The 15,217-nt window shown below is 32.2% G+C and overlaps 1 protein-coding gene across 1 annotated transcript in view; it reads right to left on the bottom strand.

Annotated features, from left to right (window-relative positions):
* The window catches only part of LOC127873934 (kielin/chordin-like protein), a 34,844-nt gene extending 25,293 nt beyond the window's left edge, over positions 1–9,551 (bottom strand). The window contains exons 1-2 of the mRNA XM_052418041.1: positions 9,452–9,551; positions 8,371–8,490 (exon numbers count right to left, since the gene is read on the bottom strand). Coding sequence (XP_052274001.1) covers positions 8,371–8,490; positions 9,452–9,527 — 196 coding nt within the window. The 5' untranslated portion in view covers positions 9,528–9,551. The remainder of the gene's footprint in view (positions 1–8,370; positions 8,491–9,451) is intronic.
* Positions 9,552–15,217: the final 5,666 nt, after the last annotated feature.

The following is a 15,217-nucleotide window of genomic DNA, read 5'->3' as shown; positions in this document are numbered from 1 at the left end:
TCTATAGCTAATAGAATTAAACCTTTTCTTCAAACACTTATTAACTCAGATCAAACAGGATTCATAAAAGGGAGATATATTGGAGAAAACATAAGAATTTTGAATGAAGTAATTGATAAAGTGAACGATTTAAATGAAACAGGATTGATATTTTTCTCCGATTTTCAGAAAGCTTTTGATAGCTTAGACCATAATTTTATGTACAAATGTTTAGATGGCATGGGCTTTAGCCAGTCTTTAATACAGTGGGTGAAACTGTTTTATAATAATGCAAAATCTTGTGTAATTAATAATGGATATTTCTCTGAATTCTTCGACATAAAAAAGGGAGTACGGCAAGGTTGTCCCCTCTCACCTTATCGTTTTATCATATGCATTGAATTACTAGCTAACTATATACGACATAATACAAATATAAAAGGAATTCACATTGGTAACATCGAACTCAAACAAACATTATTCGCAGATGATGCCTGTTTTCTTCTCGATGGCAGTCAAAGGTCATTTGAATTTTTAATTATTACCCTTGACAAATTCTCCGCTATATCCGGCTTAAAATTAAATAACAATAAATGCTCTGTAATGAAATTAGGTGCACTTATAAACAAAAATGTAACATTTTGTCCACATACAAAATTTGATTGGAACTGTGAAAGCGCGACCACACTGGGAATAACAATATACAATAATACTTATTTAACGGCTGAACACAATATATGTAATAAAATTCAAGAATTTGAAAACTGTTTACATAAATGGAGAAAGTGGAATCTTTCACTGATAGGAAAAATCACAGTAATCAAAACTTTTGCATTACCAAAACTAATATATCCATTTACAGTTTTAGAAAGACCAGACGAAAATAAAATGAAAACCTTAAAAACAAATATGTTCACATTTTTGTGGAATGATAAACCCGACAGAATAAAACGTGATCAAATTATACAGGAATATGAAAACGGCGGTTTGAAAATGATTGATATAGATAGCTTTGTGGATGGTCTCAAATCTACTTGGATTAAACGATTTATACATCAACCTGAATCAAAAATAACCAAATTATACAGTATTTTTCTAGAAAATTATGGTAATTACTTTATTTTAAAGAATCGCATCAAACCTGACGATATAAACACACTAAACATTCGTTCAGTATTTTTAAAGGACATATTAAAGGTCCGGAATAAGGTTAACGCACAAAATAAAATCGCACAAATCGGAAAAGAAATTATTTGGAATAATTCATTTATAAAAAATTCAAACGGTTTATTTTTCTATAAAGAATGGCATATTAAAGGAATCAACCATATAGAACAAATATACGACTATGGAACAAGGCAATTTTATAGTTTTGAGCAATTACAAAACTTGTACGGGTTAAGTACCAGAGATTTTCTAAAATACTTTAGTCTTATAAAAAGTGTGCCACTAGAATGGAAAGAAAAGCTGAAATCTGAAAACATTAGTAATCAACCGCAAGAATATTTTCTCTCATCAATTTCAGAGTCAACTAAAATTTGTAAATTAGTATATCAAAAACTCGTACTGTCAAAGCAGATCAATCCAATTAAGGCAATTGCTAAATGGGAACTATATTTTAACAAAGAAATGCAAACGAATAAATTGTTTATTCAACCATTTAGACTGACACATGATACCAAGCTAAGATCATTCCAGTATAAATATATTATGCAAATTATTCCAAACAATAGCTATCTATTGTTATGTGGTTTAACACAATCCAATATTTGTGATTTTTGTAGTATGTCAGTAGATTCGAATGTGCATATGTTTTGGGAATGTCCTGTAATTCAACATTTTTGGAACGGTGTTAAAGTGTATATCGAACAAACAGCGAACTTGCCGTTTATTTCATATTTTGATTATGAACATATAAGCTTCTGTTACGTTTCAACAGGTCATTCGAACATGTCACAGATTGTTAATTTTATCACATTGTTGGCAAAATTATATATTTTTAGAAGTAAGTGCCAGAACAATATACCCAATATTAATCATTTTATAACATTTCTTCAGAATAGGCTCAAAATTGAGGAGATAATTGCTTTCAATAAAAATCAAAAAGAAACTTTTAGAACAACTTGGAATAGTTTTTTAAGATAATTCATTTAAAATTGTAGTCTGAATATGCATCTTTATGCTTCGATATATTTTGTCGAATTGTATTAAATTATTTTTTGCTACAGTCTCTTGTAAGACTCTCGACAGATGTTTGTAGTATTGTTTTTTCTTTGTTTTTTTTTCTGTTATAACTCCATGCGTGTAAGTGTATTGTGTATTGATGAATAAATATATATATTTAAAAAAAAAAAAAAAAAAAATAAAGTTAAAAAAAAAAAAAAAAAAAAAAAAAAAAAACAATTATTAACATTTCGATAGTTTAAGCTTTAGGTTATGCTTACTGAGACTTTGCAGTAATGTATCTACGTGTGATAGATGAGATTGTAAGTCAGGTGAAAATATTAGAATATCATCCAAATATGCTACGGCGAATCCTTCACAACCCTTAAGTACTTTATTAGCTAATTCTTGAAATATTGATCCCGCCCCAGACGCACCGAATGGCATGACGTTTAAGTGAAATAGACCCCTGAACCCTGAAGCAAAAGCCGTTTTTTCTCTGTCTTCTTCTTTTATAGGTATTTGCCAATATCCCGATATCAAATCTAAACTGGTGAAATATTTACTTTTACCTAATAATGCCAATATATCAACTATTAATGGTAATGGATAGGCAATTGGTTTTGTAATTTTGTTTAATGTCTAAAATCAACACAAAACCTTTTCTCGTCTTTATTATCTTTGTTTGAGTCATGGTTATTTTTCTTTTTATCTACTAAAACAATAGGGAAGCTCCACGGACTTCTTGATGGACTTATTATGTTTGCGTCTAGCATTTCGTCGATGGCTTTATCTATGAATACCTTATTGTTTAATGGTGTTCGATACGGCCTTAATTTAATGGGTGGATGATCCCCTGTATCTATGGTAAATTCTATCGCTGAAGTTGGTGTTAATTCTAAATTATTTCTTGCGAAGAGAGTTCTGTGTTTTAAGATTATCGGTAGATTATTTTCTTTTTGATTTTCATCTACACGTAAATCTGATAAGATTTCATCATTAGATAAACCTGATTTCGGCTGATTATTTTTGATAACTTCTTGTACTGAGCATATTTCATTATCATTTACCGATTTTATTCGCTCTATGGCACAGTGTCGTCTAAGCCTTATTGTTTTGTGTGTATTGTTTATAACTAAAATGGGAAATTGTCTATCACGCGTTGTCTTGACTACTGAATTAACAATTGTTAAACCAGGTTCATTATCAAAGAAGGAATTGCTTATTCCATTGTATTCATAATTTGTATTTGAACGTATGCAGTTTCTTTTAGCTTGAGCAAAGAGTCTATATGCAGTTTGTGGTTTTAACACAGTATGTCTAGTTAATCTCGCTATCGTTGAAAGGTGTACATCTTCTTCTAGAGGTACATAACAGTTATCAATCCTCAAACATCCTAAATCAAAGTATAAACGGACACCATTATCTTGTAAAAAGTCTCTTCCTAAAATAACATTTCTATTAACGTTACTTACTACAAAAAACATGTGCTCTTTATATATGCTCCCTATTTTGAATCTCAATTTTACACTTCCGTGGACATGTAATGAATTTCCATTTACCGACTTAAGATTTACTTTTTTAATTATCAGTGCTGGTTTTTGTTTTAACATATCATAAGTACGTTTATTTATCAAGGAAACTTCAGCGCCGGAGTCTTCTAAATTGAAACCCACCTGTTGAAATAACACAAGAATTTGGACTACCACACAAAGCGATATTATATGTCTCGACTTTTTCATTCTTACCATAGACCCCTTTTTGGTAAGAATTTCCTAGTTTTTTCGATTAATGTACGTTTTTCTTTGAGTAAATTCTCTACTAAAGTGTTCTAATTTACCACAATTCCAACAATCAATTTTATCTTTCCAATTTTTGTCATATTCGTTCTTGCGCCTGATACCGTTTTGATCTATCGTATGACTGTTTCGCCCTACCGTATATGCACTTATCTCGCGTTGCCTACGGCGACAGATTTCAATAGAATGACCGTGTTTCTTGCAATATGTGCAAACAATAGATTACCTAATATAATCGATATCTGTCTGAATATTATCGGTCGTAATGTTATTAAGTCTATTTACCTGTGATCGCAACTCAAATCTAGCTCTGACACTTTGCTCATGTATAGCGCTTTTTTAAAGCATTTGATAGTGTTGCATGATCTTCGCGCATTAATTTAAGTCTCAAATAATCGTGCGATAATCCGTCGATAAAAATTTCTACTAACTGTTTTTCTATAATGTCTGAATTACCTTCAATATTTCCGTATGCATCAGTCGCAAGAGATAAAAGTCGCTCAGATTATATTTGAACATTTTCGTAGGTCTTTTGTTTAGTCGTCTTTAATAATGAGAAAGCGTATTGTGGGTCTTGAATTTCTGCAAATCTTAATTTAAGCTGTTTCTTTAAATCTGTCCACGTCCCTGTCGGATCATCAGTCAAAAAACGATGTATGTAATCACTAACAAGCCCTTTAATAGATTGGTTAGCAACAAATTTAAATTTATTCTCATCTAAATTGGTAAGCGTTCCATATTTGTCTACATTTTAAATCCAATTTTTAAATTCTTTTGAATTTCCATCAAATGATTGTACAACCTTTGAAATAGTCTGAGTGCTTATGGCCGTTTTAACATCTTTAATTTGTTCATTTAAATTTTGAAATAATTCAGGGATTATTTGATTTGCCATTTTGATACAAGCGTTAGGAAATAAAACAGTCACTCACCGGAAGTTGCAGAATATGTGCGGTATGATGTCGTTGTTCCCGGCTCACGGTCGTTGCTACTGGTTACAGAAGTTGCCGAAACGGAGTTTCGTCGCGTTGTTTTTCATGGCTTCGTAATCGTAAGTGGTAGTATTTCTTTGTTCGAATCCTTGTTTCACGAGCAGCATTTAACGTCCTGTGTCGCGTAATCGTTCATAGTTCATTGACGACACATCGTTACTAACAATGTTCAATCTTTTAAATTACCAGTGTGTAGCCTATCATTCGATATCTCGTCATGCGCATAATGCCAAGATGACGAGTTTTGCATTAACTACCATTTTATCGTGCCGCGCATGGGACAAGTCGGTCCCTCTCTATTTATGTTAATTTCTCTGCATAATATAAGATAAAATATTCAACAACACCACATATCAGTTTCTAGTCCAATTTAATGTCTAACATACTTAATATTTTCAGTTATACAAATACGTTGTGATTGCTACATGATTGTGTCTTTCGATCCGTACGTCTCCAAGTCTAAACGCTAACTACCTTGTTTCCCTCTAACATCTGGCCCGTGAAACTCAGTTATGAATCCCATTGGTCAGTGTTCTATACGTGCTTGTTCCTGATTGGCTGAATTTCAACCTACAGGAGAAGTCACTATTCAAGTATGTACACGTTAATGAGCGTTGTGGTACAAATAATAAATAATGCAAATACAGCCTAAGGCTTGTGTCAACAGCATTGTAACCCCTTTGTTGTTAAACACACACCAGATCCAAATATTTAAACTTTTGACCGTCATGCATACTCGCTACTGATATACTTGTCAATATTTCGTACATAAAGAAAACCCAAATAGTTCACCCAATTTCTCATCATTATTTGACAATTACTCGCATTATTATTTCTGATTACCATTTATGAAGTTTCATTATTATATTGTATACTTTAAGATATGTTAATTAATCCCATCAATTATAATTTTCGTGCTTCAGCATAAGCTATTATACTAAAATTTAATTCAGATTCACAACATCGTTGAAACAATTTAAGCAATAGGCAAGAACATTTTATACCATAATTTTCATTTGTTTGCAGACCGAGACATCGCTTGCAACATAAATGGAATGTAATGGAATATACCACTATACAATTCTAAAATGTGTCTCAATATGCACAATAATTATATTTATGCTGGATTTAAAATCTGTGGCTTACAAAAGGCAAAATCATATTTTATTTTTATGTATACATTTTGTATTTTCATTGTTGAAGAAAAAACTCATAATGAATTGATGAATGAACTAAAGGTGAAAAATTGTGTTCCTATAACTAAATGGTTAGTGTGGTATTTATGTTTAAAACATTTTTTAAGTAATGGTTCTAGTATGTGTATGTCGATGTAAATGCATGCTTAGATCGTGTCGTTATAGCTTAGAAAGCTATAAAACTATAAACAAAGTCAAGTCCGTGTTTGTTTAACAGGTAAACGAGTTTCTGTCAGCCATGCAAGAATTGCGACTGTAGACAGAGTTCCCCCACGTGCTAGATAATGTTGTGTCCTGTATGTGACGGTCAATGCATATTGGCACGTTTGTCCAAAATGTTACTAATTAAGTGGCATCGACATGCTGACACATCCGATTGTGTGCTGTATTGTGTTGAGTCAATTTTATCATTAAACAAACATTTTCCAGTTGTTGTTTTTTGTTAATAATTTAATATAGCAAGCTCTACTTTTCATGTTTAAGGTTTTTTCATTTAACAACAACATACAAACTGTTTGGTACAAAAGATACTGGAATTGATGACTCTATTGTTGCTTAATGAAGAAATATATGTTTCACTGCAATTTTGTAATATGCTCGATGTTAACCTGTCAATGAACATTAAGTATTCGCATTTTTTCTAAAGCACGTAAACTTAAAATTTTCAAAAAGTAAACAACGCAATAATGTCTTTGCAGTTTAATACCTTCAATAAAACAGAAAATTGAATACATTTCTACATTAATGTATGAAGCTATTCGCCAGAATATACAGGAAGGTCATCCCATTTAAGCATGTAATTTTATTTGCACACACGGCATGCTAACAGTTGGATTTTGTATCATGAAATGTCATTCAGCCTTTGTTGAATAACTCGTTTGTTATAGGTCAGTCGAACAGATGAGGATTCGGTTTTCAGGAGATGGATTTTTTATCCGTATAAATAATTAGTACGGCGGTTTGGCGCCAGAAATATTACAGCATGCACCTAGCGGCCTGAAACCCGCGCAGGCTGGACATACGGTCGAGTCACATTTCACTTGTCCGCTTGTACAAGTGCAGCGCTTACAGGGATCTGGAGGTCCGTGTATGTTTCGTGGATCTTATCCTGTTGGAAAAAGTTTAACATAGGTTTTGCTTACCTCATAACGAACAGTTATAAAAATTATACATATTCTATTCTAAATAAACTATTTTTCTGGCGGCTTATCATAAACCTAGTCATACCAGTTCCTCGACCTATTTTTATACAGAAATACTAGATCCTTAACTCATGTATGCATTTTATATGTGCTTATTGCTTATTAAGCAATACTGTTTTCTAAATGTGCATATTACTTTAACAGCAATCAGAAATTTCAAGCTATCATTATTTTAATGTATACTGTATTGATAAAGGGATCGTCCGTACGTTTTGCTGTAATATACATAAGTGAAATATGTGTTTTGCACGACAGAATCGCTTGTATAACTACAGTTACGTTAAGTCTTCACACATTGTAAATGATAACGCATTCGATAAGTAGATTGTTTGAAGAATACCATTATTGATAGGGTTTATCGTTGTTAATCGAAAATTCAATTGACAATGGTTATATTGTACGACGAGATATAGTCATCCTTAGTACTTAAGTATTAAATTATTAGCATCATCAGCGAGTTCTTGTGACATACTTATCATTTTCGGCAAAAAAGGATATGAATGTAAGAAATTATATTAGTCGTCAATATATGTATTTCTGCATCGAATACTTGCATAATAACGTTTACATTACCTTATTTGTACTTTTTGCCGTCAATTACACAACCAGCGAAGCTACCTGGAATAATAAATGTATTTATTACTTAAATTTATCTCTTTTTAAATAAATATTTACATAACGCATTCATGTAAATATTATATGATAGGTAGCTTACAGAGAGTTCCAACTATGAAATTGATTGGATTAAAGCCCCGTCTTAACGTCTGGAATAGAACAGCTGCGGCCACATCCGGTTGAGCAACATTTCTCCTGCCCAGGGCAATCAAAGTCTGAATCGCACAATGTAACGCATGGCAACAGGTTTCCGGAAGGATATTTTGGGCATGTTCCTGGCTTATCTGTCAACACCAATGTAGGACACTGGCACTTACTATGTTTCATAAAAGAAAACCGCAAAGGAAGGATAGTGAAAGGAAGCGTAATTTAGATTAAATAAATAAATTAGTAAACAATATATTAAGAGTACAATTCAAACAACCTTGACAGGCAATAAGAGTACATAGTGGTATTCCATTTCTGCATGTGCACGTATTGCAGTCACCTGTGAAGCTCTCTCCATCTTGGTATGTTCTGCCATTAGAAATACAAGGTTTTCCGCCTGTAAATGCATTGTTTTGAAATTGTAAATTCGACAAACACCAATAGCATGAGCATATAGTTACAAGGAAACTAAATCTCAAAACTCAATTGGAAATAACCCACAACACTAAAATGTGTTAACATGGCTTTTTATAATATCAAATAATTCATACAATAATATTAAAAAATATATGTGTTCTAGTTTGTTTTGATATTTTGGTTTTCATTTAACGGTTTTGGAGCTATTGTGCAATCTCAATATTGTTAAATATGTATTGTTTTGATTGGATCTTCAACACAACATTGAAGCTTGTCGGAATTCATAAAAACACTATATATCGTCGTCTATAACATTGCCACCAAATATTTCACCGCTGTTCTGTTTTTATAACATTTTTTCATAACAAGTTTATATAAAAAGCTAAACCCGCAGATACATGTTGTGACTTTAACAGAAACGGTTCCGGAGATATTCATTACCGACATTTCAAAAACAATTCAGGAAAAACAGACGTTTTCATCGAATTTTCTTCCATCGCCTTTAATATGTATTTCAGTTAATACCTGTACCTATGAACTTGATTTTAACTTAAACCGTGCCGGCATTTTATGTATTGCCTAAACTGATTTTAATTCAAAATAAAGTAGCAATTTGAAGTACAAAATAAAAAATAATAATAGTCAGTTAACCTTCACTTATTTAGTAAATTCAATACAGTCAAAATTATGGTCTTAAATAAACAGTTTTTGTTTCAGGAACAAAAGATTTTTACCATTTGACAATGTCACAAGAGGATAAAAAAATAGTAAGATTTAAATGTAATCCTTTTCAATGCCGACCACTCTAAAACACCACAGGCGTTTATCAAACAATTCTTGACAAATACGTCAATTATATTCTTTTTAATCATGCAAATAAATAAAAACAGTAACAATAAAGTGCATAACAGTCGGCAGATATATAACAAGCCATTTCTTACTAGAGCCACCACAGACTTTCTTAGTACAGGTAACTTCTCCATTAAAACCGCATGTGCAGTTGTTACAATCTTCCATGAAGCTTATACCCTCTTTGTAATTTTTCCCCTTATAAAAGCAAGGACATACGAAGCAGCACTCCCCTGGTGGTTTATACTGACCCTCGCAGAAGATTGCAAGACACGCTATACTAGCACATTTGTCAGGAACTAAATCGAAATGGTGCACACAATGCATCAAAACCAACAATTCATATTTGTCTTATAATTGTTAAAAAAATACAGAATCAATATGAACAGGTATACATGTAATAAAACGATGAATAAACCTTTGAAAATGACCGTTTTGAGTCTTAGTAGCAAATCAAATTTTAGTTTTTTTCTATACGTACAGTAAACGACATAATTTTGGAAGGATCGTTCATATGTTCTTTCTTTATGAACACCTTTATATATGAATCATTATCTGGTTGACAAACAGGATACACTTGACCTATCGCCGTTGTACTACAAGGTACACAATCACTTTTAAAAGGAACTGCACATATACAATCCTTAATTAGTTATTGGTTTTCACTTTTTTATTACCCAGCCCGATATGCGAATGCACTTACGTGGACATGCAATGCGTGTGCAGGCAGCATTGCCATTCGAACATTTACATGTATTACAGTCGTCTTTGAAGCTTTCTCCTTCTTTGTACACTTGTCCTTTATAATTGCATGATTTTTCTGAAAAATAAATACATATTTATTGACTAAGTGTACATGCACATTTTACACAATACCAAGAAATGGTATCATCCAAAATATCGAGTGTGGCCTTTGTGTGCAATAGGTTTGTATTAAGGCACATTTTATTGAAATTTAATGAACATATAAAATCATGACAATATTTCCAACAACAACGGTATATTGAAATTTCATGCAATGACAACGCATTGTTTAATACCAGAATTAAATTACTAGAATCATGAAAAGTATGACATATCAGCAGTAAGAGCTATACAAAGATTTGAAACATGAATGAAACTTAAGAGTGTGGGTGATCTCGCGTTTTCTCACAGACCTCTGTTATCTGGAGTTATCAAACTTTTCTGCATATATTACAGCTTTAGAAAAAATAAAAATGAATTATCAAATAATACATATAGGATTTTTGAAAAACGTGTCTCTGCATAATTATTAAGACAATTTAGTACTTGTACTGCTGAGTGAACATATTTAAAACTACACCGTTCAGTACTGCTTTTTTCCAGACTCCTTAATCATTTTATTACATAATGTTATGATTAAAGTATAATTTATAGAGGTGATATCAATATCGACAACCTGAAGTAAATGTTATAGCTTCGCAGTGATTCCATTTAAACAGCATCGACAGGTTTACGGTATTCACATAATATGATCCGTGCATGTGCGACTTACATTAGAGCATATTATAGAGCACTAATCTATACTTTCATAGTTATGATACAGAGTATTGTGTGATCGAATTATCCCTACCTTCACATAATATAAGAATGCAAACTGCTGAACCATTCTGACATGAACAGCCATTGCAATCGATATTGAACGTTTCACCATCTTGGTATATTTTGCCATTTGCTACACACGGCTGCCCTATCCCACATACATTCACAAAAGAAAAACCGCGTTAAGAAAAATGTGATAAATACAGACCAAACAGTCAATCGTCATTCTCTTACTCCACAAATAAATTTTCATCGCACATTTTAATTTAACAAGAATGCGTAAATATGTTGTTTCGATACAATACTGCTTATACATGTGTATACGACAACTATTCGATATTATTCTACCGACAAATAATAAACTGATTAAAACGGGACATGTTTTTAGGAGCGTTGGTAAGTTACTTATACAATTTTGAAGATGTTTTGATAATTTTGGGTCAGATATATGTATGGGTAAAATATTCGATTAGGTCCATACATCTTAACACATTTATATGCCATTCATTGACCCTGCTTATATGGTGATGATAATTTTATTGTAATATATGTGATTGCTGTGTTCCATGGTAGCATGCTTTAACAATATAACGAGAAACTCCAGCTGCTTGAGCAGTATTGCATTCTCATTATAAACAATGAGTTGGTCTTTTATTTAAGGGAAGTGACCAATTGCCAAAACAGTACAAAATAGCACAATACGAAACAACATACATACATAGAAGAATAAGGCTGGGGTCACCGCCTTGGAACGGTCAATGCAAAGCATGGGGGTTTAAATCGGTGTTAGAGCGCTCAACATCAAACTTGGCCCAGCAATGTTCATGATACATATAAGTGTAAATTTAACCTCAGATTATTGCAACTCAAATTTAACAATAATATAACTTATAAGGGAATTAAAACGCATTCAATTTAATTACCATTTAATTACTCAATGGCAGGAAAGAGACCAGAGCAACAGGATTACAACTGTTTGAGGAACGATGAAATGAAATTACGAACACGTGTCAACTATATCCCTTCTTTCAGAAAAAAATATTTTAGAATATATTATCATATAGTTAATTTTTATATTATCAATGTTTAATTTCCTACCAACAGGATTAGTGCACGAAGCACGACATCAGTTGGTACAGCATAATTGGTTTTCTGGACAACCATTTTCATCACCACACTCTACTAGACAGATCGTGATAGCGTTCGGGTCTGATGGAGGGCATCGACCAGGATTCCCTGCTGTGAACATATAAGACGTATTAAGTACGTTTCAAAAGATCCATTTAACAAACTGTTCGGGGAACGGACGCAATCACTACCTGACGGTCGCCACTATTTAATCCTAATAAATGTAAATTTATATTGCGATTTCAAAGACCTTGGTAACAAATCATTGTACAATTGCCTCATATATGCGATGTTTTTACTTTTACTGGAAATAACACATTTTATAACTATACTACTAAATTAAATGTAAGGGTTAACAATTTCAAAACAAAACTAATAAAGCTAACCGAAACGAGAATACACATACGTATTAATGCGCAGTAATAGTTTATCTTTTACGTGATAAGTGCTTCTGATATGCAATAAAATATACACATACATTTAAGGATTAATGTTATCGTATAGCACGATTTCATTAAAATTGCATGGGGCACGTTTATAGATATATATTAATTAATTTACACAAGCAGTTTTTCAGAGCTTTATGTTATTTTTAAAATGTGTAATATGCTTATCTTACTTTTCTGTTTAGAATGTGCTGCTCTGTAGTCTCTTGTCTATTATAATATCTAAACATATCTTTTGTAGGCATAATACATTTTTTGCTTTTTTCTTTCTTTACCATGTAACCCTTTGTCTCATGGTTATCACTTTGAGAAAAACTACTTAAAAACTTACAGGGGATTTTTGACTTCATTTTTTTTTAATTTGAGCCTTCAATGAGCATTGCTGATTCGAACCTAACGCTGCCACCAACAAAGACATATAAAAACTTCCAAATATCTGCGAAACTTGTTTATTGGTATAAGCTTAGTCATTGTAATATTGGGAAAAAGGACAACACTTGTATGAAAAGGATTTAAAATTGCTTCTAGAATATTCAACAAAAAGGATTACATTACAATCGTTATACTCGCAAAAATAATTAACAATAATTTGAGTGATATAAATCTATTTCGTTATAGATCAACGCTGTTATCCACATGTTTTGGTCTGACAGCGCCTTAAATAGAGACAGAGGACGGCAATTAGTTTAATAAAACAGAATGGCTGATGTTGAAGAACCGATTGAGTCAAACATACATGGCGCGAACTACAGAGCGGTCTGACCGCTGCCATACAATTTTAAAGACGGTAACAGTTTTTAAAATGTTAATAGCAATCAATAATCTTATATTTTTTTTTGAAAAGACACTTAAATTGTGTTAAACTTTCTCATTTTATTAAAGTAAAATATCGCATACATCACCAAAATGAATTATTTATACAAGACTTTCACAAATAATACTTATTTTATTAAGGCAATATTTCAAACGAAAATAATTTGTAATTAAATTAGCAGGAGTAAAAAAAATTGAAATACTTGCATGACAAAATATTTATGGGAAATTTTATTTTGAGCTGATAAAACATAAATTTACTTGTGCAGGCCATTCGTGTGCAGCCAACTGTCCCATTATTGCACGTGCACGTGTTGCAGTTAACTTTGAAGCTTTACCCATTTCGATGTGTCGTTCCATTGTAAACACACGGCTTTCCTGTAAAAAAATACTATTATTATGAAAATCTATGGAAACTTTAAATGGAACAGATAAACACAGCCCACGTGTACGTTGGTAAACTATTATATACTGGACCATTAATTAAAAAAAAGTTATGTTTGCAAACATAACTTGTAATACCAATACAAAGGACAATATTAAAAATTGCCATACATAATACAATGAAAAGACGAACAGACAACATACGTATCATCAAATACATAGTTTATCTCGACATAAGATAAGCGTTTCCTTTTGAACACCTTCAGGTATTACACTTATCTGTAAAGCTGTCACATTTTGTGGAAACATTTCCTTTATAAGTACATGCGGATGCTTCAACCTTTATTACAAATCATTTTATATTTAGATATGTGTCCCATACTTGAACAGTTCTTTCAATCAAACCATAGCCCGTTGACCATGCTAAACGCAGCGAATCATATTAATGCGTCAGTATATCAATGATCGAAATTATACGTCATGCTGATTTAAAGTATCGACATTTTACTATAAGGTCACTTTTGGTTTCTGTTATGCACCATTTGCCATGACATATTTACCTGTAACCTTGGGCCTTGTGCAACTGTACCCGCATCTGTTGGTGCAGCATTTTCGTCCCCAGGACAGGCATAGTCTGATACACACCCCATAAGGCAAATCCCTGCCATGTGCGGTTGCAGAGCTGGGCACTCACCTGGTTTTTCTTTTGCTAATATTTTAAAGATACGATTTATAAGTTATATTCTGAAACATATCATTAACCGCAATGCTCTGTGAAATGTCCGTTTAAAAGCCCAGGTTAAATTATGTCAAAGAATCTTCTGAAAGATAATATGACCAAATATACGAAAGTTAAAGCACAAACTTATTTAGAAGAATGCAGAAAATGACTATAAGAAAGAATATTTCTAATCCTTCTGCTCATGGTGTATATGCAATTAGGTTATGTTATTAACCATACTTAACTTATTTATATCAAATGACGATTTTACATGTATCTTTTTATCGACCCTATTTAATTGAATATAGCTGCTGATTAACAAAGGTTATGCTTTACTTCCCGTTACGGAAATGCTGCCGATCACCAGACGAACAGATGACATTCGAATTTTCCACTTTGCTGACATTAAATCCGTAAAAGTTCTCTTTTTAAGCAATTGCTGTTTTTATAACACATATTTTCACTCATCGTTGGATCTTATTCTAAACAATTCCACTTTAAATGCAAAAGCGCAGATAAAATGCCGCGTTACTCACATGAACTAAAGATTTCCTTAACACAATTATTTTATGTAACATCTGCTAATATATGACACACACCACAGAACGCGAAATACTTATTTAGAAATATATATAATTATATACCTAAAATGAAACACATTTTTGGATTAATTTAGATAGTAATATGCGCCATTTTATTAACGTTTTTCTTTACCAGTAAAGGTAAAAGAAAGCATCAATTATTATGAAAATATATTTTGAGGTCAGCTGTGTAAGCCATGAACATATAATCCTAGATCGTTT

The sequence above is a fragment of the Dreissena polymorpha genome, chromosome 3 (assembly GCF_020536995.1).
Source record: "Dreissena polymorpha isolate Duluth1 chromosome 3, UMN_Dpol_1.0, whole genome shotgun sequence".
NCBI lineage: Eukaryota > Metazoa > Mollusca > Bivalvia > Myida > Dreissenidae > Dreissena > Dreissena polymorpha.
This window is presented reverse-complemented; position numbering and strand designations above follow the sequence as displayed.